This window comes from Panthera onca, chromosome D4, assembly GCF_046562875.1.
Source record: "Panthera onca isolate mPanOnc1 chromosome D4, mPanOnc1 haplotype 2, whole genome shotgun sequence".
Lineage (NCBI taxonomy): Eukaryota > Metazoa > Chordata > Mammalia > Carnivora > Felidae > Panthera > Panthera onca.
The window spans coordinates 24,815,423-24,841,892 of NC_138351.1; the positions used below are offsets into that span (position 1 = coordinate 24,815,423).

Here is a 26,470-nt window from a genome sequence, read left to right on the forward strand (position 1 = left end):
AAAACCAACAAGTTTCCCAATGCTCTTCTACCCAAGTGACACACTGCCCTTTGGCACAGTAAACTTCTGGAACTCAACCATGTTTTCTAAACAGGAAACCCTTCTTTTTCCTTGACATTGATTCCAGAACTACAGGAGTCCAGGAACTGGTAGAGAGTGGGGAGGAAGGCAGGATAATTCTGGCTACTCTTTGTCAATGTTCTCCACTGGAGGATGACCAAGTGGTCATTTTACTTCCATGAGAGGTTTAAATCCTTGGTACAACTACATCCATTAAAGGGAGGTGAGCGGAGTTCTGCCTGGACAAGGACAGGAGACCCATCAAAAAGGATGGAGGTTGGGGGTGCCTGGGGGGCTCAGTTGGTTAAGCATCTGACTTTGGCTCAGGTCATGATCTCACCATTCATGGGTTCGAGCTCCACATCGGGCTCCGTGCTGACAGCTCAGAGCCTGGAGCCTGCTTCGGAGTCTGTGTTTCCCTCTCTCTACCCGTCCCCCAGTCCCACTCTGTATCTCTCTCTCTCAAAAATAAATAAACGTTTAAAAAAAAGTTTTAAAAAAGGATGGAGGTTTGCCAAAATACCTCTTAAAGTGAATGTAGACAAAAGTGAAGGGCCATAAACTACAAAGCTCATGAACTGCTAAGGTCTATCCCAATAGACCCACTTTTACCCTTACCATGGCTAGCTTTTCTCCAAAGTATCCTGGGACACACTTTTGTCCCTCTGCTGCAGCAGCATCACGAAGATCAGCCTTGTTTCCCACCAACATGATAGGAATGCTCTCCTGGGTTGCATCCTGCCATAAAGAATAAAATTGTGTGTTCATCAAACACCGAACAAGTTCCACTGACAAGAGCAGCAATACCAACCGCAGCTTCCCTTCTCCAAATGCCTCTCGGGTGCCAAGTGACATAGAGGGACGATCTTTAAGCCTCAAAATATCTCTAAAAAGAGTCAGACTTGTTCCTATTGCCAAGTGAGAACACTGAAATTCAGAGAAGCCAAATAAGAACTTGTAAAGGCCCAGGCCACGGTCCAAATGCACTCCATCCCCCCTGCCACCGTACAAACCAATATAAACTCAAGAGGCATGACCACAGAATTATATTTGGCTGTGGCGCCCACAGCATTTTCTGCAGCTTTCACTCCAAAGAGCGGTGATGACCAGTCAACTTCGTTATCTCAGGTACAAAACACACAGGAAATCCCTCAGCCATAATGGGATAAAAACAGAGCCTGAGGGCTCCACATGCACTGCTGTCTGGTTTACAACAAAAGCAAAATATGAAGGTTCTAAAAGGTTCATTTTTCTTACAAGAGTTAATTACCAATCATTCAAAGGAATCAATTGTAAGGATAATGCTCCTAAATCAACTTACACAAACTGTACCACCATCTGGGACCACACGAGCTGGCAGAGCGTGAAATGAGAGAAGCACAGCTGAGTTTGAGGCCCCCCGCTCCCACCACCGGGCTGCCGGTGTGGGTGTGTGAAATCAGGCAAATCTCTTCATGTTTCTGCCTCAGTTTCCCCACTTATAAAATGAAGGAGTTAGTAAGAGCACACGTGACCTCAAAAGGTGCTGATGAGAACAGAGGAAGATGACCTGACCAGCACAGAAAAACAGGGTTCTGGTTCCTAAGCACAAGAAGCAGGAGCCCCGACTAAGGCACATGGGACGTGCCCTTTGCGGTGTCTAAGATACAAGTTGTTCTTTCAGTTTGGTGCCCTACCTGTCACGAGATCAAGAAATAAGCATTAAAAATGATGACATTATACCTGACTTCCTTTCTCTTCAGACCATTTTCCTTGAACCAGAGTGCGATAACAGCAGAGGGGGAAAGGAAATAAAAGGCCCTCCCAGAAACTAGGCACCCCATCCACTAACGTGTTAATTAATTGTGCTTCTTGGGCAAACTGCTCAGGTTCCAAGGGGGCACCATTTGGGAGCCATTAAACAAATATTCACTTAAGTAAGCCAAGAACCCAAGCATCCAAATGACTTCCCAAAGTCATTCCAGTAAAGACTGGCAGTTCCTTTAGGTCTTGACTCAAACTTCACCTTCCAGGGAGGCCATGCTGACCACACCACCTGCGGTCCAGTGCCTCATCATCAGGCCCCTTCCCCTGCCCTCTTCTTGTTGCTACAAGATTTGTTATTTTCTATCATTCTATTTATTTTACATATTTATTGCTGGTTATGTTTCCCCTACTAGAGTGCAAGCTCCGTAAGGATAGGGCTTTCCGTTTATTAATGGATACGCTGCAGGCTCTAGAATAGTATGTGCACAAAGGAGGCACTCCCAAAATGCTCTTGAACGTGTAAAAGTCAGGAAGAGATCCCACATCTCAAGTGTCTCCTCCCTTCAACTTTCACCCAATTATTCAATCAATACATTATTCATGACAGGTAAGTAAATGGCCAAAATTTAACTTTATCCCTAATTTTGTTGCACGATTTTGTAACCCAGTGGTTTTTATCAAAGTATATTCATTAATAATTCAGAGGGTCTGTTCACTGCTGAAGTTCTACAACCCTCTGGCTTACCCCAACAATCATAATCTGAGTTTCTACCCATATTTATAGTGGCCATATAAACTGTCCCTACAGGGGATGCCTGGGTGGCTCAGTCAGTTAAGTGGCCAACTTCAGCTTAGGTCATGATCTCATGGTTCCTGAGTTCGAGCCCCACATCAGACACTCTGCTATCAGTGCAGAGGCTGCTTCCTATCCACTTTGGATCCTCTGTCTCTCTCTGCCCCTCCCCGCTCTTGCTTGCTCTCTCTCTCTCCCTCTCAAAAATAAACATTTAAATAAATAAATAAATTGTCCCTGTAGAATTTCCTCAAATTAGAGTGAGCCATGGCAAAGGTTTATCATGCTTTGTTTTTTTCTGAAGGTGAAAGTCTAATGCCAACTGGTATCTAATTTTTCCCGATTGCAAATTCAATCATTCATCTTCAATACAGTTTTCATCCTTTTCAGACCCTGTGAAAGGTGATCCAAAGAGCGAAAAAGGTCACTTATCATGTGTTGGTGATTAGCAAATCATGGCAAATTATGAGGTCCTGGTACATGCTGTGGCTGGTCACTAAGGGCCGTTTCAACATGGGCTGACCTTGCCTTTAGGCCTCCTTTCCTTGAGCATAAATCCAAAGACTTAAAACAAAGACTAAGTCTAAAAACAACAACAACAATTAAAAAACCAAACAAACAAAAAACAAAGACTAAGTCTGATAGTTTTAACAACAAAAAGTTTTGCTATAGATTTTGAATTTCTGTGGGGTATGAGTTTGCTGGGATTATGTCATTCTGGACTCATCGCTCTGTCCCAGGGAGGTCTGTCTGTTCCCTTGAGCAGCTGCTTTTCCTCTGTTGACTGATGGTACCTTGGAATTCCTTTCTGGACCTCAAAAGCTTTTCTCAACCCACTGCTTACTCTGGCACTTTATCCCAGTAGCAACCAGGGTTGAATCAGGAGAGCCAATTCCCCATTCAACCCCTAACCTCTAAATAACCACAAGCCATTGTCCTATTCTTTCTCTACCTCAAGTTTCACATAAAAAAGTGAGAAAAACATTACACTTTTTACTTCTTTTCTCAGATACATTACAGAGATGAATATAACATGTGGAAAGTTTTGTGAAATAAAAATCCTACATAAATGTCAACACACTTACATCGTTACTTATAACAAATTTAAGTCATGATATTTCAGTAGAACAAAATGCACATTTCTTTGTCATTTCTCACATCACTTCTTTAGTTAGAAAGAGATCATTAATTCTATTTTTGATAGGGTATTAAATAGGCCCAACTGAAGAATCTAGAGGCTAACCTGGTATCATACAGCAATCAGTTCTGTGTTTAGTCACCACTGTACTATTTCATGCCTGTTAAAAATTATAGATAATGGATTTAATTGAAAAATTATATCAGCCACTATTTTTTTTAATTTTATTTTTTCTAAAAGAGTATATTGAGTGGTGCCTGGGTGGCTCAGTTGATTGGGCGACTGACTTCGGCTCAGGTCATGATCTCTCGGTTTGTGAGTTCAAGCCCCGTGTCGGGCTCTGTGCTGACAGCTCAGAGCTTGGAGCCTACTTATGATTCTGTGTTTCCCCCTCTCTCTGCCCCTCCCCTGCTCACGCTCTGTGTCTGTCTCTCAATAATAAATAAATGTTAAAAAAAAATTAAAAGAGTATATTGAACCATAGCTTGTAGTTTTATGTTGATTAATAACTGCTGGGGGCTCCTGGGTGGCTCAGTCAGTTAAGCGACTGACTTTGGCTCAGGTCATGATCTCATGGTTCATGAGTTTGAGCCCCACGCTGGGCTCTGTGCTGACAGCTCAGAGCCTGGAGCCTGCTTTGGATTCTGTGTCTCCCTCTCCCTCTCTGCCCTTTCCCCATTCATGCTCTGTCTCTCAAAAATAATAAATAAACATTAAGAAAAATTAAAAAAAAAAATAAACGCTGACAGCAAGACACCTGGGTGGCTCAGTGGGTTAAGCATTTGACTTTTGATTTTGTTTCAGGTCATGATCTCGTCATGGTTCTGGGATCGAGCCCCACATCAAGCTCTGTACTGACAGCACGGAGCCTGCTTAGGATTCTCTCTCTCTCAAAATAAATAAACACTTAAAAAAATAAATAAAACTTAAAAAAATGACCTCTGGCAGCACACTAACTATGGTCAAAATCATTTCCTACTTTCAGAAATTATTCACCATGAAACCAAAGAAAGGTCCTCAGATGAAAGACATCATCTCATTTAACCAAAAAAAAAAAAAAAGAGCACAGATGTTACCACGTATGTTTAAAATACCAACTGGAGGGGCACCCAGGTGGCTCAGTCAGTTGAGCGTCCGACTTCGGCTCAGGTCATGATCTCACAGCTCGTGAGTTCGAGCCCCATATCAGGCTCTGTGCTGACAGCTCGGAGCCCTGGAGCCTGCTTCAGATTCTGTGCCTCCCTCTCTCTTTGCCCCAACCCACTTGCATTCTGTCTCTATCTCTCTCAAAAATAAATAAACATTAAAAAAATTTTTTTAAATCAACACATAAATAAATAAAATACCAACTGGTATTTCAGTGATACCCAAATTACTGCCACCACAAGGCTGAGAACGCAGGTGCCACAGAACTGGGCCGTGCACATGCTCACATCCATGATGCGGCACCCACACATCCGGCATGCATGGAAGGCCCTGTGCAACACCCAGTCATTCTACACACTACCCCATGTGTAAAAGCAGCTTCTTCTCAGGCTGCCTACATGTGCATTTACTTCCAAAAGGGTTCTGATTTCATCTGTAAGAACACCCCCAAGTTTCATTCCCAGAAGCTCCCTTCAGTGGTATCCGTGGTTCTGTGGAAACCTACCCAGCTACTGAGGAAGAGACCAATACTGCCAAGTGTCACTGGAAACTCCCTCTAACACCCAGTCCTTCCTGTGACAGCCTGGACCAATGGTCTCTACCGGTGTGCACTTCAACCAAGAAAAGAAATCGCACGTTCCAAGACGGCCTATGACTCTCTTGTGTAATTTTTGGTTTGCTTTTCTGTGTTGAGGTCTTACCTCAATCATATCTACCCACTCTCGTACATTAAGAAAGGATTTCTCGCACGTCACATCATACAGCAGCAGAACGCCATCTGCTCTCCTGAAGTAAGACTTGGCAATACTTCTGAATCTGGCAAAGAGAAAAGCATGTTAAGTAACGGTTCTAATCCGTCCATTGGGCAGGAGCTGCCCCTTCATCTCTTTTATGCTTTTTTTCTCATCTTCTAGAATAAGCCTCCCCCGAGAAGACTCTAACGGCAACCATCACTGTGAAACAGCCACCTCCAAGGACTGGGATGTCTCAGCGGAAGGTAACTGGACAACAATCTGGGGTGCTAATCTACAAGAGCCAATCAATTTCTCCATCAAACTACCCCAAGAATGTCTGCAAACCGCAAAACATAACCAGGACAAGGTTGAAGCATAATTTCTTAAAAATTTCAGCCTTGGCAACAAGCTCCTGAACCTACACGTGGGACACAGAAGAGGGAGGGAGATGCACAAGAGAGAAAATCTCTGTTTTGGTGGTGGGGGGGGGGGGGTCACACGAAAGAAGAACAATGGCTGCAACAGGCCAGAAACTGTACACACAAGGTGAGGGGCAGCTCGTGAGGGGAAGAGCATATACCTCAACGTGTATGTCCCAACTCTAAGCCAACTGCCCTATTTTATATTATCTTCAGTAAGGCCACATCAACCGTGAATGTTTTTTATTCCTTTTTTTAAAAAATATTTTTTAAATGTTTTTTAACATTTAGAGGGCAGGGGCAGAGAGATGGGGACAGAGGATCTGAAGCAGGCTCCATGCCGACAGCAGAGAGCCCGATGCGGGGCTTGAACTCACAAACTGTGAGATCATGACCTGAGTTGAAGTCGGTCGCCCAACCAACTGAGCCACCCAGGCATCCCAACCACAAATATTTTTTTGTTTTTTTAATTAATTTTTTAATGTTTATTTATATTTGAGAGAGAGAAAGAGAGAGAGAGAGAAAGAGAGAGAGAGAGTGCGTGAGTAGGAGGGATACAGAGAGACAAAAACAGAGAAACTGAAGCAGGCTCCAGGTTCTGAGCTGCCAGCACAGAGCCTGACGTGGGGTTCGAACCCACGAACTGCGAGATCATGACCTGAGCCAAAGTCGGGTGCTTAACTGACTGAGCCACCCAGGCGCCCCATGATGTTTTTTAAACGTTGAAACTCAGCCTGCTCCAGAATATGAGCTCCGGGTGAACAGCTTTTACATATCTGTGTCTGTTCCCTGCTGAATCTTAGCAGCCTGAGTAGTGCCTGGTACACAGGCAGGCAGCACCCAAACTTAGTTGAACAACTGGAGAGATTCTATTTCCAAAGAGTTAGACAAGATTAAAACCTGTGCTTAATACTTATGGTCATTGGCAATGAATGCAAGATAAGGCAATGCCACCCAACATGAGTCTTCCATTTAGTTTGTGCCTCTGCCCTTGAACTGAAGGAAGCGGACAGATTCTCTTTTCCATCACTTACTGTACCCGACTAAGTACCTGCCCCCACTGACACTGCATTTGGACTGCTGGGTCACCTAAATTCCCTTCTTCTCTTTTTCCCAAGTCAACACAGGCTCAGAGGAAGCCTAAAGATCGCCAAGGACAACTGACAGGTAAGTGAAGGAGGGAAGAATGTAGCAAAAAGTGTGCATTCCTGAAATTGTAATATAATTACATGATCACGAGCAGAAAAAAACACCAAGCACCTTAGGAGGCTTGTCTAGGCAAACCTAAGCAGAGCCCGAAGCACCAAACAAAGCACTTGCCTCTCCTGACCGGCTGTATCCCAGAGCTGCAGGACCGTTCGCTCTCCATCCACAATGAGAGTTTTCATTTGAAAATCAACTCCTAAGAAGGAATTATAAGAGAACATGAGGGAACATGATGTAAATAATTCTATTGTTCTTTTACTCTCAAGCACTACTGGGATAAGACAAAAGCCAATAAGCCCAAGCTCAGTGAGGTAAACAGGAATGAATGTGGCCTTCAAGGAGACTGACCTTCAGATACTAATTACAAGTCAGACCACACGTGTGCACACAGATGTACCATCTGCAGGTTGGCTGACTTGGGGAAGGATTTAATCTATGGACAAAAGGAAAATCTATGTTCTATTTGCTTGGGTAATCAGACGAACTCAGTTATGTCTCTGTGTTTGTGTGTGTACATGTGTATGTGCTTGTGTGCACATAAACATGTGCATATGTGTATGTATGTGCATGTGTATGAGTGTGTATACGGGTAAGACACACATACGTGCCATGCTCTTTAGCAACTGAACAAAACACTGCAGTCTTTTTATGAATCAAATTACAGTGAACTTTCAGCTTTGTTATCTTGAAGGGTATGTAACAAAGGACCATAAATTTACAAAGACACCCACTGTGAAGAGGGTAATCAATCTGTTCTAATATTTCCAGTTATCAAAATAAGAACTCTTAGATGAAGAACAAAAGTGAATGATAATTTGCGTATCTTCAACCCTATTTACTGATTATTATGCAAATCTGGGAAATCAGGACACTTCTTTTCTTGTTCTCAGAAGTATTTACTCATGTATTCCATTGTAAAGGAGGGGAGGGATCATACACCTGCCTATGATTTTGACCATGACAAACTGGCCATTAATAATGTCACTTTATCAACAAGTGACATCTTATCAGAAAAGCTTTCCCTGGCCACCCTGTGTGAGATTTCGCCTCTCTCCAAACCTCATATTTTTTTATTTGTTTTTCACTGACTCCCGTCCTTTGGGATGTAGCTTCCTTCGAGGCTAGGTTTTAGTTGACTGTTCATTGTGTGCCCTCAGCACCTACAACTGCATTTGGCTCATAGCAGAACCCAGGAAATGTTTGCTGAACAAATGAATCTCTAGCTCTGAACTTGGTTCAGTTTTTCTGACCGGCTAAGTAGATTATCTTTGTCCTTTGTCAGTCTTCTTTTCCTAAAGTTGGGCCTTCACTAAAACAGAAGAGGACCATTCTACAGACAAGGAGACACACACACACACACACACACACACACACACACACACACACGCATGTACGTATACAGAGAGAGATCTGTATATCTGTGTATCTAATCTCTAAAGAAAATAAACTCAAGCTAAACAAGGTCATCTCCCCATTATCAACTGAAGAAGGAACCATACCCAAAGTGGCACTTGTATTTCCTCGAAATTCATTCTTGCAAAGTCTCATGAGGAAACTAGACTTCCCCACTGCAGCATCTCCAGCAAGCACAATCTTGTAAGCCTTCTGTGAGCTGGAAGATTTATGGTTACCATCCACCATGTCTGTCTAGGGGACAAAAGCCACAGTGGGTGATAAAGGTCATGCCAGTTTTCTTCCTGAAAAGTTATATGACACAGTGTTCATGAATAAAATACCTCAGCAACTACCTACCGGTGGTGACAGTGCCGAGATGGGCTTTCTTGAAGAACTGACAATGCTGCCTTCACTAGAGGGCCCCTGGGGCTTCCAGTCCAAGATGGAAGCCACGCCTTCTGCACCAAACGTCTCTTCATCTCTTATATCAGGAACCTAATTTTTTTTTTAAGGCAGCGATTAAAAAACAAAGTCTCTCATTACACATATACATCATGGATTAGAGAGAAGAAAAATAAGTAGCTGAATCTATAGTCAGTGCTGTTGGGAACAGAGTAGCCCCGAATGGCAATCTGTGAGAATATCTTCCCAACTTGGTGGAGGGAAAAACCATTCGGCTGACTATGTTTCATATTTATAACCGTTAAGTTGTATTCCCATGACGGATACAAGTCAAACGGGGTGACAGATTTCTATCAAAGGTAAGGCCCAGGAGACCATGATTTCTGGGGCTTACGTCTGTGTCTGAAGCATCGCCCGCAAAGCTCTCCTGCATGCCGTGTGACCTCTGAAGTCCCCTCTGGTGCTTGTACTCCACCTCTGAGTCGTACTCATTGGAGTCTCTCAGGGTAGACAAGCCGCTGTCGAAGCAGCTCTCAGGCAGGCTGTCAACCTCACAATTCATTCTCTGCATTGGATCACAGAGGGCCAACGAGTCACAGTCCTCATCCACATAGGAAGAGCGGGATGACCTGGTGACAAAGGGGAAGAGAGATTTACCGGAGAGCTCACAAAGCTCAGGACCACACAGCAGTGGACTCCAGAAGATCAACACTCTAGCTTTGGCCAAGAACCACAGTGTATTCCATGATTATGCATCAGGGGAAACAAAATGTTCAAAGCAATATCAGTTCATTCCATGCAACAATCAGTTAACATAAAGATATTCAAATCAAACATTTAACAAAAATGAAGCTGTTTTTAAAATCACTTTATTTCCTGATACAAAAGGAATTACAGTGTCCAGGGCATAAATGCAATCTCAAGTTGAGTTAAGAAAAATGTATGCAGAACATGTGAACCTTTTTACTCTGATGTGTTCGGAACATATTCCAAACAGCTTGTCCATTTCTGGATAACTCTCTACTTAAAAGAGATGCTGAGAACCTGGACAGCGAAGGCATCTATGGTGACATGAGACTCAGATACAAGAAATAGTTCCGTGAACTCAGCTTAAGTCTCGTGAACTCAGCTTAAGTCTTAACAGTTTCTCTCCTCAAATACTCAAAGAGCTGACACATAATGAAGAAGAATACATTCTCTCAAGTTGCACAAGACAAAATAAGGGCCAACTGATAAACTTTTCCAGGAGTCATACTTCTAAACAACATGGTGAAAAATGACAGGCAATTAGAAAGGTATGGTACTGTAATATGACCTGGGAGCTTTCTGCCAGTAGGTGTTGATACAGAGTCTAGAAAGACTCCTATAGGAAAGGTACTTGGATAAAGGCTAGATCCCCTGACTTCTATGGATGTTTCCATTTATCAAACTCTCTAACATCTTATAAGTGAGGCAGAAATTAACATCAAACAGGAGAATCAAAAGAAACCACATTATTTCCCTAAATACTTTTGCTTTTCCATTTGATTTTCACAAAAACCTAAGTTTATGTTGAAATAAAAGCAAGGGCTATAACTCATTTAGTCACCACTATACTCTGGGGACCATTCTGGCCACTTGGAATAGACCATCTCATCAGAATGGAGAAATGGGCAGGGTATATAAGTGTACAGAGATAAAAATATTAAGAGATTAATATGCTTAGAAAACAGAAGGTGATCTCAAATATAAGTAAATATAAGCCATATAAATCTGAGAACTCAAAAATATTTTGGTGCCATTAGCAAATGTGTCAAATTAATTAAAAAGGTAATAACTTAAACCACCAAACTCTCCCTAAATATGTTGCTCATATCCTGGGGCATGTATTCACACCATATCTGTAGCTAGCTATCTGTGTGTGTGTGTGTGTGTGTGTGTGTGTGTGTGTGTGTGTGTGTGTGTGTACATTTTCTTGTTGTTTTATAATTTATGAAACTCTCCTTCTAAAACTGATTTAGGTAACACTATAAGGAAACTAAGAAAACCATACTCATAATATAGTACAAACTACTTCAGCTCCATGTAATTATTGATCAGAACTTTTTTTAAAAACTTATTCAGATTTTTGATAAGGAATGAAGAAGTGAAATCCTGAATTGAGAAATCACTTCCATGAATATCTAGACTCCAAATTAAAAATATAGGTACAGATCAGACTTTCTCAAAATCAAGTTCCAGACATACTCTTTTAAAAGTAAACTATTCTTATTTCCCCAAAGAATATTTTCATCATAATTAAATATGTACAAATATAGAACAAGTCATATTTTTGTTACAGATCTTAGAGAAAACACAAAACTAAAACAAATAGACAAGTTAAAACCCAGTAAGGCCACAAAAGCAATAAAATTCACAATGTGCTTTTGAGTTTTTATATTAGCATCAAAAAGTAAATTTAAATGTTGATTTCTTACATCAAATTAATGACCCTCCAAAGGGGACATCAGTCCAGACCCTACTGGCCCACTGGTTCCTATTCAGGGTGATGAGCACCTGAGTGCTATGCTCTTATCTCTCTGAGCCACAGGCGTGTGATGACTTTGTCCCTTAGAACCTACTGTTGAGGAGTTCTTAGTCCAGTACTATTCAGTCTTACCCATAGTGTGTAATCTTTTCCAGAAAGAACTATGGTAAAATTTCTGAAATAGTTTTCAGTTATGTATCTTTTCCCTTATGTGCTTAGAATTGATCTTAAATATCAGTCCAGAAAAAGCACATTGCACCCACACATTGTTAAAAAGAAGGAGCCTGGGTGGCTCAGTTGGTTAAGCTGTGCTGGCAGCTCACAGCCTGGAGCCTGCTTCAGATTCTCCCTCTCTCTGCCCCTCCCTTGCTCTCTCTCTCTCTCTCTCAAAAAATGAACATTTAAAAAAAAATTTAAATAAAGATAAAAAATGTCTACTGCTTAGTAACAGAGCAACCAAGTTGCCTACAAGTCTATAAACCATCCACATTTATTATTTCACAAATCAGTGAGCAACAAAACTTCTGATACCTGGATAGAATTTTCCTAAAAGTGACCACCAATAAGCCTTGGTAACAAACCTTTCTGAAAGGGGACCTGACCATCTTGCTATCTCCGGGATAGTAAGTACATTATTCTTGAGAACAAAAGTTCTCAAATGCAAAGGGAATGAACATGAATTGGAGGGTTGCACTGGAAATGGAGAGCTGGAAACCTAGAGTTTATGTGCTCACTTCTATTCACAAACTTTGATACACTCCAAAGTTAACTTTTTAAGTAAAACAAAGAACATATGTGTTTGTACACACATGTATACATACATGTAACCTTTCAGTCCTTATCACTAGATCTCAAGCTAGGACCAATACTTCACTTCATATGATTCAGAATAGAGGTAAATTCTCACTTCAGCTTCAATACAATAGCTCACCAACACCTACTAGTCATATTTCTATTTGTTTTTAAAGTTTCCCTGCCCTTGAACACAGCTTACATATTATGCTGAGCTATTAAACATTTACAGATCACGCCAAGAGTCTCAAAATCATATACCACACATACATCAACATCTTACACTGTAATTCCATTTATTTCCCTGAAACAGCACTCAGAGTCCATTTCTAAGGAACACGACCTGATGAGGGATGAGGTAATGGGGAGCACATGTAAAATCAAGTCATGATAACATCTTAAGGAAACTACTTTGCCCTCTCTGGGACATTTTTACTTGGAATTTATACAGGTTTCAGAAATTTAAAATAACATAGCAGAAAATAGAAATTTGTGCCCAAAGTAGATTCTACTATTTTATTAATTCACCTTTAAGGAAATTGACTTTCCTTTTAACTTTGATCCAGAATTCAAACAAAAAGTAAGTAGGTGTTAACATACCTGTCATAGCCCAGAGGTTGAGGGGAATGACCATTAAATTTGGGACTGCTTCTAGAAATTGTATTCCCTGGTGATATATTATTTATGCGCTGCAATACAAAAAATATATAAGCAATTTTTTGTTATGCCAGGTACATATAGTACATATACATATACACATATATACAACACACTAGTTACCTTCCGCTGTAATTCAAATCTTGGTGTCCTACATGAGTAAGTATTGAGTACGGACGCTGAGATAAAAACTTCCAACAAGGCACCTGCACACAGTACCCTTGCCTCATTGTGTCTTCGGTCCAAGCCTTACTGCATAAGCGATAAAGGGGTATCCCGGTTCCCCACATCTGCCAGGACCCTGCAATACCAACTTCTTTGGATTTCTCTCTTCTCAAACCATAATTTGGCCGAGTGACTGACCTGTCCATATGTAAAGCTACTGCATAGGAACCCCAAACTGGAAGCTGACCTCCAAAAGTGGGAGAGGAGGATTTCTGGCATGTGCCCTCTGGGGAAGTTCCCCAAATTTCCAAGAAGGGCTTAGCTTGTTTCCACAGCAGGGTTTTAAAACTAATACCTCCACTCTGATAATCTTACCACCATAGAAAATACTTACTGTGTCTAAATGCATGCCTCAGTCAGAAGTACGTTCTCCCTCCTCAGAAATGAGCAGTATTTTCTTTGTACTTCTATAAGATTTCCCACTTTTTCTTATATTATTGCCATCCATGCACATCTTAACTCCCCACTACATTATAAACTCTTCCGGGACCCAGGTCACACTTTATACATCTTTCTCTGGTTTCCCTGAACATCTAACAGAGAGTCAGTTAACATCTAGGTATTTATGTCTACAGAGGGGTGGCATATTTTTTAATTTGGGAAAATGTTGCTTCTTCTCATTAAATGGAATAGTTTCTCATTATTGTAAGTTCCCCTTTAAGAAAATACATGATTTGTGGGGTGCCTGGGCAGCTAAGTCCATTAAGCAAGTCTGACTCTTGGTCTTGGCTCAGGTCATGGCCTCACTGTTCATGAGTCCAAGCCCCACATCGGGTTCTGTCCTGCCAGTGGGGTCCTGCTTGAGATTTTCTCTCTTCCTCTCTCTCTACCCCTCCCTGTTCATGCTTGCTCTCTTTCTCTCAAAACAAATAAACAAACAAAATACTTTAAAAAGAAAATACATTATTTTCATCAAAATATCCCACTACAAGAAGGAACAAAATGTATTCTAAAATTCTACTTGCGGGGCTCCTGGGTGGCTCAGTCAGTTAAGCATCTGACTTCAGCTCTGGTCATGATCTTACGGTTCGTGAGTTCAAGCCCCACATCAGGCTCTGTGCTGACAGCCCCGAGTCTGGGGCCTGCTTCAGATTCTGTGTCTCCCTCTCTCTCTGCCCCTCCCCCACTCACACTCTCTCTCTGTCTCTCAAAGATAAATAAATGTTAAAATTTAAAAAAAATAAAATAAAATTCTACTTGCATACCAAAGATCTGTTGAACTTGCTGTAACTGTTTTCAAGGGCACTCCTCAGGCCGTCATTACTGTCATGCAGTTTCCGGTTAGCTGTTCTACAAAGCAGATAAATTAGATAGATAGATAAGGAAAGTGGGGGTGAAAATCACTGCCTTTGCAGGCTCTCATGTTCATTCTATGGAATTACTTACCACCTCTTGCAACTCTGTACCACTCCCCTTCAAACCTCATCAACTGAGATCATAATTCATTACTAGAACTACAACTTGGTGAATCACCTCTCTTTTAAAGGTTTGGAGGCATTTAAGGAAGGAATTAGCTATGCTGTGGAATCCCCTCCCTCAGGTAGGTTCACAGTGTGAGTAGGTTTCCTGCAGGTCTCTGTTCCCTAAGTGCCTGGACCCAGCTGGCCCCCTGCGCGTGTCCCAGCCAGGTGTGGATGCGATGTGTTTTATCACACTTCTTTCTCCTCCTGGCTATTCCCACATCCTACTCATGGCCTGCCACTGCCCAGGTACCAGTTAAGGTTCCAATGTTGACTGTGGATTCAAATCCCAACACAGGCATGTACTTTCCATATAATTTATGGGAGTCATTTAAGCCGTCAAAGCCTCGGCAACCTCTTCTAAAAAATGAGGACAATAACAGAGCCCCTGCCTGAGAGCAGCCAATCTTTTCCTACTGAAGGCTTATCCACCCTTCAGATCTCAGCTCAACTGCTGCACCTGCCAGAACACTTTCTGGACCTTCCTGGTTAGGAGGAAGCTCTGTCCTGTATGCCCCTAGGGGACACGTCCCTTCCCCCTGTCCCACCTCCTCTCCAGCATTTTATGTTTATTTCTATAATTATTGATCAGTTTCCATTCTCTTTCCCTAGATGAGCCCCATATCTAGAGAGACTTTTTTTTCTCTTTTTTTTTTTACTTGTACTCCATCCTCAGCTCCTGGAACACCTGACCCATAAAAGGTAATGAATGTAAATCTGCTGAATGAATGAATAAATGAATGAACAGAGTTACTATGTCAACCCTGTACCTGCTACAGGTGAGAATTAATAAGCATTGTAAATGGTGAAAAAAACAAAACAAAACAACAGGGGCTCCTGGGTGGCTCAGTGAGTTAGGCATCCGACATCGGCTCAGGTCATGATCTCAACGTTCGTGAGTTTGAGCCCTGCATTGGGCTCTGTGCTGACAGCTCAGAGCCTGGAGCCCGCTTCAGATTCTGTATCTCCCTCTCTTTCTGCCCCTCCCTCACTCACACCCTCTCTCTCACTCTCAAAAATAAACATTAAAAAAATTTAAAAACAAACAAACAACAACAACAACAACAACAAAACTTGGCAAGCCTGACCTTACTTCCTTTGGGAAGACAAACCAGAAGAAAATACCTGGATAGAAAAGAGAGCAGGGTGGAGGAGGGGAAGGTTTTGTGGAGAAGGCCCTCACAGGCTAGAATTACAGTAACTCAGGAGCGAAGATGACAGGGTGGGTATGATATTTCCAGTAGGGTTAAAAAAAAAAAAAAAACCTAAGAAAAATAGCCGTGTCATCAAGAACAATACACTGGGAAAGAATGATCCTTTGTACCTGGTGCTGTGGCATGAGCTAACAGGACTCCTGACCACCTCTGCTGGGCTGCAGAGGAAACCTCTGAGGTCACAGCCCTTAGTCTTTACAGAGGTATTATAACATACCACCTGACTTGCGAGGGATTTTAGAAAATTATACTCTAGCCTCTGGATTTGAATAGTTTACTTAGGATTAAAAGCATGAGAAAACTAAGTGGATGTGCTGGAGGCAGCATGGCGAGAAGAAACGAGCATATATCCGCAAACCCAGTATATGGCAACTTGTGTCAGATGTGGCATGGCTCTTATTAACAAAACATTAGGAAAATGTAGATGTAATGAGCATTTTATATGAGAACTTACTGGAGTATTTCAATTTGCCTCTCAAGACTATTTCGATCTTCTGTGTACTCTTGGATTATTTGCAGATCCCTGTAAAATCATATTTTATGTTTGAACAAGAATTAGGTATTCAGTCCTGCCTCACCTGTACCTTTCTTCCCAGACCCCCTTTCTCAAAGATGTGTCCCTGGCCCTGGTTTTCTAGCTCCCTGCGCTTCCCGCGCTCCTGCTCGGCTCCTCTGTGCCGTCAGCACATCCCCTCTGCTTCCTGTGCAAGTTTCTGGCTGTGTTCCTCCCAGAACATCATGACCCCTCCCCTTCTGCTAAGTCCACTCTCCGCAGGCACTCATCACCAGTCCCTTCAATCCAGCCTGCTCTCTCACCTCTGACCCTTCCCTGCTTATTCCCTGCCTTACACAATCCCAACCCAGCTACCTTCTCCTGCCTTATGATTCCTTCTCCTCTCCTTGCCTGGGCCTCCCCTCCTCACCCTGGACCGCAGAGGAGTCTGCAGGACCAGGCTTTCTTCATCTGCTATAAACCTATGCTCAGAGATTCCTGTTGCTTTATTACAAAGCCCTGGCTGCCTCCCCATAACGTCCACTGAAAACAGCCACTCACCACCAGCCCATATTCCACCCCCATTCCTAAGTGGACAAATCCCTAAGCTTCCAAAGACTCTGAGGCTCTCAACTTTTGTTCACAATAACCTGTCTGCTCACTCTCTTGATGATAAAGCTCAAAGTTTCCCAATGGACTATAGGAATTTAAGTTCCTTAGTCAACAATTCTGGGCCCCTACATCATAGCCTTAAGTTAGCTTTTAAAATTTTTAATTTTGTTTAACTTTTATCTTTCCATTCAAAATATCTTTTTCTGTCCAAACGTCTGAGCACTGTTCCCCAAACAGTCTTATCTGTCCCTATGTTTGTGCCTCTGCCTTGGTTACTGCCTCACCTGGAACATCTCTGAGACTCTCTTTTTCCATCTGTGAAATAGGAATACTAAAAGTCCCTATCTCATAGGATATTCTATGGACTGAAAGAGTTAATACTAGTAAAGTACTAAGTACAGGGCCCGGCAGACGGTAATGCTACTTTTGTTACTTGCTGATGTTGCCCCTTCAGCCACCACAACCCAACTCCTTTCAACCTCAATGTCTCCTCTTTAATAAAGTTTTCACTTCTTCTGAATAAAAAGTACATTTTGCCTACCATCACATGGCAGTGAAGCCCACCTGTAACACTGTTGCTGGTATTGTTCCTGACACTGCTTAGCTCTCACATTAACTCTGTCATCTTTTGGCTTTGAATCTTTCTCAACAACATTTGATGTTCTCACAGAGCAGAGACCACATCTTTGCTTTTTTATGTATTCTACACTCATAACTCCTTATTTAGTTTAGGAGCCTGTGTACAGTAAGTACTTGCTTCGCTGCTTTTCATTACAGGACTTTAATTCTGATTAAAGTTTACAAGCAAATAAAACAAAAAGCAAGATAGTTTTCCCAAGTGTACATGTTTTATATATATGAGTGTGCATATGAATGTATGTGTATGTGTATACACATACATACATGTATGTATTCTGTGCATATATCCATATATGCATTCACATGCAAGTGTGTGTATACAAATACATGCATTATACATTTGCACACCTTTACCTATATAAATATACAAATATATATAAATGCATGTGTTTGTGTGTGTGTGTGTTAGGTCTTGTGTTATTAACACCATACTAATAAAACTAAAGCATATCAAAAGGAAATGACTTACTAATAAGATGCTACTTTTTCCCCTTTCATATGTTGAAGGGCCAGGATTCCCACCTTCAAAGCACTTTAATTAGCACTGACTCCTGACACTTCATATTCTTCTGGTCCCAATAATTTAAGTATTTATTAAGTCCTGCACTGTCCTAAGCACTCAATAACTAAACTAATATGTTTGTTAAAAAAATTAAAACACAAAAATCACCAGGAAACATGACACTGAAAGTGAAAGCTTTAGAAAGAACATATCAGCAAAAGTTAATAAATAACTCTTTATTTATTTCAGTTATTACACAGCTCAGCTTCATTCACATGAATGGTCATCAAAACAAACATTCCACTCAAACTAAAGAGTAAAATGGAGAGTTTCATACCTTTCTGAATTCAGACTCTGATCAGCATAATCACTTTTCAAAGCATCTAATTCACTCTGAAGAAAGGCTATGTTTGTCTGTGCTTCTAAAAGATCTTTCTTAACTTTCTGATTTTCCTGGAGAAGAGGAACAGCATGGGCAGTTAGATTCAGGAGTGTCTTCCACCTGAGAGAGTCAAGTGCAGGGGAGCCTCGCGCACCAACCTTACCCCTCCACCGTTCTTCCAATCTTGGTATTCCAACAAACTATCAATTCAAGGTGATTTAAAATTATTATAAAGTATTAAAATCTCAAAGAACTAAATCCTTGAAGCTGTTCTTTTTTTTTAATGCTTGACATTTGGTGCCAAACAATAGTCAAGACCTGATCATGAGGTCCTTTAACATGTTATTGGCAAATAAACTCCAATCAAATACTTAAACATCTGTTTTACTCAATGAGAGCTACAAAAATGCTGACAAATATTCTGTGAAATTACTAGTACCTGTTACCAAGTAGACTGCCTAGTTTTTATAATAAATCCTATCACCTAATGTTTGTAAGTTTTGCACTTAAAAATAAACTAGTGTGGTTTAAAAAATGTCCATATTTTTCAAAAAAAACCCCCAAACCATTGGGGCCTTCTGGTTTAAAATGATGGACTGAGCACTATTCTTTCCCTTTTGAGACCCCATTAACATGAAATACCAAATAACATGAAATAAACCAATACAAGTTAAAAGAACGGAGGAGGGGTCCCTCAACCATTCAGTGAATTAAACACATTTTTGGAAAATGGAAACTGGATGGAAATATGCTAAAGGGAAGAGAACAGGAGCAAAGGAGGTACAGAAGAGGCAGAGTTGAAGGTTCTGCTATAGAACAAAGGAGGAGGCAAAGGAGAAGACAGTTGGAAATGGGGCTAAAAACAGAGATTAAATTTTTATATTAAGGCACACCCCCCCCCCCCGCCAAGGCCATCCCCTTTATACTAGCAAATAATAGCAGATAGTTGATTCCCAAGGCAGTAATACAGGGCATGTCTTTTAAAAAATAACTGGAAGACCCTGATACTGTTAGCTACAGCTTCTCGATTATCCATACCCCACTCATTCCGGTAATCAGGGGTCCCACAGTCTGACAGTCAGCTTCACACACAGAGCTCCTAGGAAGACTCTCTTTCAGGGAAGAGGCCTTGAGGTAAACAGATCTATTTACCTAGCTGCACAGGAATCCTACACCAGCGACCTTTTAAAATGCTCAGAAATTACAGGATGACATAAGGGGAGCAAGTCTGAAAAACAATCACTCCAATAAGAACTGAAACTTTATGGACTCCAAAATTAATATTTTCAAGGAGAAAAACAAACTCCATGCATTGGGAACAATAAATAAGAACCTGTAAGGCATCAGTGGATGATATCATGAAGATGCCAGAGTTGGGTTTTTTTGTTTGTTTGTTTTACAAGAAACCAAAAACTCAACCAGAAAATCCAAGAAAAACAAGCAATTCCACAAGAAAGTCATGATCCAAGTACAAAGCCAACTAAGATGTGGCAAAATTTGGAACTGCTGGTGCATTCCACTTTGACCATAAAGCTGGGAGCTTCCCTTCTGAACGGGACAGAGTAATGACTACAGAGAAAGAAAGGCACTTCTGCACAGCCAGCTCACTTCTGGCTCTGCAATGAGAATATTTAGACTCATAATAAAGGAAATGCTCACTACTGGCTTTCAAGAGTCCACCTAAAAACAAAATAAAGACAATTTTAAGGATGGTAACAAAACAGATGCAAATGCTGTCAACTGCGGCAACAGAAAGAGCAAAGGTATGGTCAGCAAAAGATGGGAAAGGGACAAAAAGAGGAACGCTGGAGGAAGAGAAGGGCAATAACAGTCATCCTACAAAGCCAGGGACACAGATGGAGCTGAAGTTGTAAGAATACAGAGTTAACAATTTCAAGTTCAAGGGCGATGCCATTACTGCTTTGAATGAAAAGTAAAAGCATTCACAATAGGGGGCACCTGGGTGGCTCAGTCACTTAAGCGTCTGACTTCGACTCAGGTCATGATCTCACAGGTTCGATTTGTGAGTTCCATTCAGAGTTCGAGCCTGGGGCCATGTGGGGCTCTGCACTGACAGCTCAGAGCCTGCTGCCCCTCCCCCACTCTGGTGCACACGTGTGCACATACTCTCTTTCTCTCTCAAAATTAAATAAAAAATATTTTTTAAAAATCCAGAGGAATGGGGGTGCATGGGGGGCTCAGTCAGTTAAGTGTCTGACTTTGGCTCAGGTCATGATATCATGGTTCATGAGTTTGAGCCCCACATCAGGCTCTGTGCTGACAGCCCAGAGCCTGGAGCCTGCTTCAGATTCTGTATCTCCCTCTCTCTCTGCCCCTCCCCTGCTCGTGCTCTGTCTCTCAAAAATTTTAAATGTTAATAAAATTTTTTTTAAAGTCCAAGGCACTGCTTTATACTTAAAAAAAAAAACATTCACAATAGTTCACAATATCACTGAGGATAAAAGCCTGAGTAACACCCTTGGTCAAAGGTATGTCAAAGACTTTCTCTAACTGCGGTATTAATTTCTCTCTATGTGTCCATCCCTGGAACACTGAAATAACAGCATGATTATGTCTAGGAAACAGTCATCTAAGAGAAAATGTATTTCTGTAAGTGAAAGTTGATTCTTACCATTGATAAATCATAAATTTGCTTTTTTAATGCAGCCACATCTTCCTTTTGACTTATGTGTTTTGACTGTTCTTCTAGCTGAAAAAGCAAATAAAAGTTGTGCATTTTGCAAACTCGCTTTGAATTGCTTCAGTTAAGTTTCTGAATATCCGTAAGTGTAGATACAGGAATTCTGAAAGTCTTCAATTTTCAACTTTATCAGTCATTAAACTACATATAACTCATGAGGATTTGAAAACTTGCTTTAAATAATTTAAATAATTTCAAGTTCCTGAACTTGAAAAAGGGGTTTTATCGTTTAATGAACTTCCTTCGAAACAACTGAAAAGTCCTTTTGGGAAACCTTTCAAATATTCAGCAACCTACCTTCGCTTTTTCAGTTATGCTACATAGGAGTCTGGACCTTTATATTCCCCAAGAACTTTTATCTGTACTTTTTATCTATCCTCTATTATAATTATTTATGAAGGCCTTAATTCTACCAGAGTCTAAGATTTTTAAAAGAGGGTTAGTGTCAGATTCAACTGTTTTCTTCACAGCGATTTCAGTAAATGCTTATTAAAATAACTGAAATCAATAAAATGTAAGTATGACATAAGGCTAATGAATACATACTTGAGCTCTGCTTTCTGGCTGACTTATTAGTATATGAATACATACACAAACTATATGAATACATACACAAGCTTTGCTTTCTTGTTGACTTGTTAGTATTACCAGACTAAACTGGCTCAGGAGCATCTCTAACATGGACAACAAAAAATATCTTCCCTACAAACAGCTTACTTACCCGGAACCTTAGGGATTTGTGGGTTTCCATTAATTGAATAGTTAGGTACTGATCTAAAGGAATGCTGTATTTCATCAAGTCTAAGTCAAAGGCTAAGTAATCTGATGCTGGACTTTCTTCATCTTGCCAGACATCATCAACTAAAGATTTTCACACAACTATGCCGTGACTGCCGCATGGCAGACCACACGACTGTAACTAAGAAGAGCTCTTGATTTTATAAGAGGGATGTCAACTTCAGAGAAGAAAAACTGTGTGTGTGTGTGGGGGGGGGGGGATCTAGCTCCTCAGCATCAATGGCATAAGGTAATGGCGACTGTAACCAATTTGTAAACGTTTCCATAGTTCTTTAAACCCTTTAATGTTCTTACCCTACGACCCAGCAATGACACTACTAGGTATTTATCCAAGGGATATAGGAGTGCTGTTTTGAAGGGACACATGCACCCCAATGTTTATGGCAGCACTATCGACAACAAAGTATGGAAAGAGCCCAAATGTCCATCAACATATGAATGGATAAAGAAGACGTGGTATGTATCTGTATGTATGTGTGTGTGTACACACACACACACACACACACACACACACACACACATATACATACAATGGAGTATTATTTCAAAAAGAATGAAATCTTGCCATTTGCAACTACGTGGATGGAACTAGAGGGTATTATGTTAAGTGAAATTAGTCAGAGAAAGACAAATATCATATGACTTCACTCATAGGAGAAATTTAAGATACAAAACAGATGAACATAAGGGAAGGGAAGCAAAAATAATATAAGCGAGGAGGGGGACAAAACATAAGACACTCTTAAATATAGACAACAAACTGAGGGTTGTTGGAGAGGTTGTGGATGGGGGGGATGGGCTAAATGGGCAAGGGGCATTAGGAGAACACTTGGGATGAGCACTGGGTGTCATATGTAGGGGATGAATCACTGCAATCTACTCCTGAAATCATCATAGCACTATATGCTTAGATGTAAATTAGAAAATAAAAAAAAATAACAATAAAAATAAATTAATCCTTTAATGTTCCCTCACATAAATCACTGCTTGCTCTCTTGCAGAACAACCCTCAAGCAGGCAAGAAGTCTGGTGTGAGAAAGCACAAACTGTGTACCAAGACCACTCCCTTGCTTATTGGCTCTGTGACTCTGGACAAGTTACTTCACTTCACAAGGAACTCAGCATCCTTACCTGTGAAAGTGGGAGATTTACCTATCCTCAGAGAAAGTTTGAGAATTAGATTTAAAAATTATGAAAAGGAGCTTAGTAAATCATGAAGTCAAAAAAGTATTGGTTATTACGGTTAAGCAAGACGGCCAATGATTAACCCCATTTTACAGATGAGAAACTAAAGATAAGATAAAGAAGCCAATTGTCCCAGGTGTTACAGGCAGAAAGTGGCATAGTCTCGATAAGAACTCAGGTCCCAGGCTTCTGACTCATGCTCTTCGCTGACTATTTGGTCCTCATCATATGCCTTATCATGGTAAGAAATTTTGTGTCTTTCTTGTGTAACTTTCTCTTAGCCTAAAGATTTGGGAAGGCATGAGGATAACTGAGGACAGGGGCTAGGAGAATCTGTGATTTTGGCATAAACAAAGGATTGGTCCATTCAAATTCTGTAATGCAAGCATTATGTATGGTCTAACGACCTTTGGAAATCAGAGAAAAAGGCTGACATCAATAATAATTTCCCAAGAAGGCTATTGGGGAAAATTTTTAATAATTCCAGAGGTTTGAACTGCAATAGCCCACAAAATACAGTTAACTGTCCCTTAATCTCATGAATATAAACATTGGAAAGAGCTTGAAAGGTTATCGTATCAACAACCAGAGAAGCAAAGTGATGTGCCAGAATCCACGATACTACTTTCAGGGATGATTATTTTTTAAGTATCCATTTGCCTTTTAGCCAAGATATTTCCACTAGTTATGGAGACAATCCACATGCGAGAAGCGGATCCCGTACCGTGCTGCAGACAACCCGTACCCACAGGTGAGAGCCTGTTTTAAGCATCTCTTGCAAACTCTGCACTCAGTGATTTGAAACTATTCATGGTGGGAGTATTCACAGCATAGAAATTGGCAAATGTTGCAGATTCCTCCCTTTCCCCCTTCTGCCTCCAGAACCAGTTGTTAAGTATCTACCAGCACATGACTCGGTGACACTTAACCTACTCATTAGAAACCAAACACAGCAAAGGCCAAAACCAGTCACACCTTTGCTCACATTTCAACAAATTCTCTCCCACCTCCTACTGATCTGAGGTCCCCTAGATCTGGAACTTTCTACGTAGAAGAAAGTATTTACTTCATTTAATGTTCACTGAATACTGACTGTGTACCTTGCAGTAAGCTGGGGATAGGCATACAGGAATACGTGACGAGTAAAGACAGTACCCCTCCTGTCATGAGCACAGTCCACTGAACGTGTGAGAATTGAGGGCACCTGAGGAAGGAAAACTGGGGCTTGATGGACAACTGTTCAAGGGATCAGAAATATTTATTAGATCTGTGTGCAGAAGATAGGTTCCCCTTGGAAACACAAAAGGAAATCAGGGATCTTCAAAAAAAACATCTTTCCAGAGAGTGCAGTTTGACTCTGAAATCTGATTCCAACTGCTGCTTTAATATGATTCCAAATGTTTTTAGTTGCCAATAATTAAACACACCGATATACTGAGACTATTCCTAGAAGCCTCACTGCCACAAACCTACCTTTCTGAGTTTCTTTATTGTCACCTGTAGATCCCCTACTTCTGTTTCATACTGACGTCTGAGGTCACTGAGGGCTTCCTCAGCTTTACGTTTTTCCTAAAAAAAAAAAAATTATTGATTAAAGAAATTTTTTTAACATTTATTCATTTTTCAGAGACAGAGACAAAGTGTGAGCAGGTGAAGAGCAGACAGAGAGGGAGACACAGAATCCGAAGCAGGCTCCAGGCTCTGAGCTGACAGCACAGAGCCCAACGCGGGGCTCAAACTCATGAACCACGAGATTACAACCTGAGTGAAGTCAGATGCTTAACTGACTGAGCCATCCAGGTGCCCAAAAATTATTGATTTAAATAGGTTCTTCAACACCTCATAAAGCAGGAAATGTTTTGTGTCAAACTAAGGCTGACCCCAAGTCTCCCACACAGGGAGTGTGAGAAAGGATGGAAGAAATAAATCAAATGACTCTTCTGGAACTAGAACCTGCAGGAGTGAAAGAAGAGTGGAACACTAGAGCCTACGTGCACACATCAGCTGAAGAGACACCTCTATGACTATTACCCACATTGTGATGGAAGGCCATAGCACATCAATTAACTAGCTAAATTAATTGTTGCTGTTATTAATTAAAAGATATGGCAACAGCCAAGGGTCCAAGTGCTTGCCTGAACCCTAGCATGTCATCAGGGCCTAGGAAGGTTTGGTGGGTTTGTCCTTTTTCCAAGAGCTCACACATTACCTGAATTCAAATCACATCACCTACACATTGCTATGCTAAGTGCTTCCACATGGGCTCATACTTCCCAAATGTGTCCTTATCTGCGTCAGAGAATGGCAAGGGGCACCCCAGGAGGTCAGCTCCTCCCAAGAGCCCAGGTATCTTCAGATTTCCTTTTTCTTTTAACAAAGTATGTAACTTTATATCCTATGTTTAGTATTCAAATCAAGTTTTATGTTAATAACCAGTGAAATTGAGTGTACAAATATCCACTGAGAGCCTATTATATACCAACAGTCCTGGGCACAGAGGAACAAAGCAGGAGCAATGCAGACAAACATGCATCCTGGTGGGGGAAGCCAGGAAACAAAGATGACCTCTGGAAGTACTGCTAAGGAGAAGCTAACGATGAGATGTGACAGGAAGTGAGTTAGATGGGGGTAAGGTAGGGCACTCTCTGCATAGGAGACCTGACCCCATGTCTAAACACCTGCCTGAGATCCAGGGTCTTGCTGCCCACTTACTGGCTGTCTAGCTGGGACAACTTACTTGGTGCCTTACTGGATTAAGGGGAGGACTGTATTAATTATCCAAGTAAATTAAATAACCCATATAAATCAAAGAACCCACATAAATTAAATATTCTATGCTTAGGAGAAAATATATAGGAGAAGAGCAACATTTTCACTCATCATAACCCTTGCCTGAGTAAGCCTCCCGACTTTATCCAGCTTTACAGGTGAGGCAGCCAGTGTCGCCACTTCACGGGTGGGATGAAGATGTGCAGACTCCCAGTGAGGCACCACCTTGGACAGCCTTCCTGCCATCAAAATGGACCCAGATGTCACTAGGCAAGTCTCCTCACTAAATCCAGGGCCACGACCCCAAACATAACAAGTTTTACAGTTTAAAAATATTTCATCCAGAGCTCAATACAGGAAATTATCACTGTGTAGCTCTCTCCATTCCCAACCTGTCACAGGTAGATGTCAAGAGATCAGATAGGAGGTCATCGCAGCAACCTACGTGAGACGTGGCAGTGGTTTGGACCAACTCATCACAAACTTCCAGAAAACT

The 26,470-nt window shown here is 41.2% G+C and overlaps 1 protein-coding gene across 3 annotated transcripts in view; it reads right to left on the minus strand.

Moving 5' to 3' along the window:
• Positions 1-26,470, minus strand: part of RASEF (RAS and EF-hand domain containing) — a 78,987-nt gene that overhangs the window by 11,781 nt on the left and 40,736 nt on the right. Inside the window, exons 4-15 of one of the 3 annotated variants that reach the window (XM_060609984.3) lie at positions 24,679-24,774; positions 21,154-21,231; positions 18,477-18,592; positions 16,348-16,416; positions 14,425-14,509; positions 12,938-13,026; positions 9,434-9,668; positions 8,995-9,132; positions 8,742-8,889; positions 7,357-7,438; positions 5,585-5,699; positions 679-798 (exon numbers count right to left, since the gene is read on the minus strand). In XM_060609984.3, coding sequence (XP_060465967.1) covers positions 679-798; positions 5,585-5,699; positions 7,357-7,438; positions 8,742-8,889; positions 8,995-9,132; positions 9,434-9,668; positions 12,938-13,026; positions 14,425-14,509; positions 16,348-16,416; positions 18,477-18,592; positions 21,154-21,231; positions 24,679-24,774 — 1,371 coding nt within the window. The remainder of the gene's footprint in view (positions 1-678; positions 799-5,584; positions 5,700-7,356; positions 7,439-8,741; positions 8,890-8,994; positions 9,133-9,433; positions 9,669-12,937; positions 13,027-14,424; positions 14,510-16,347; positions 16,417-18,476; positions 18,593-21,153; positions 21,232-24,678; positions 24,775-26,470) is intronic. The other 2 variants (XM_060609985.3, XM_060609987.3) reach the window with 2 other exon arrangements.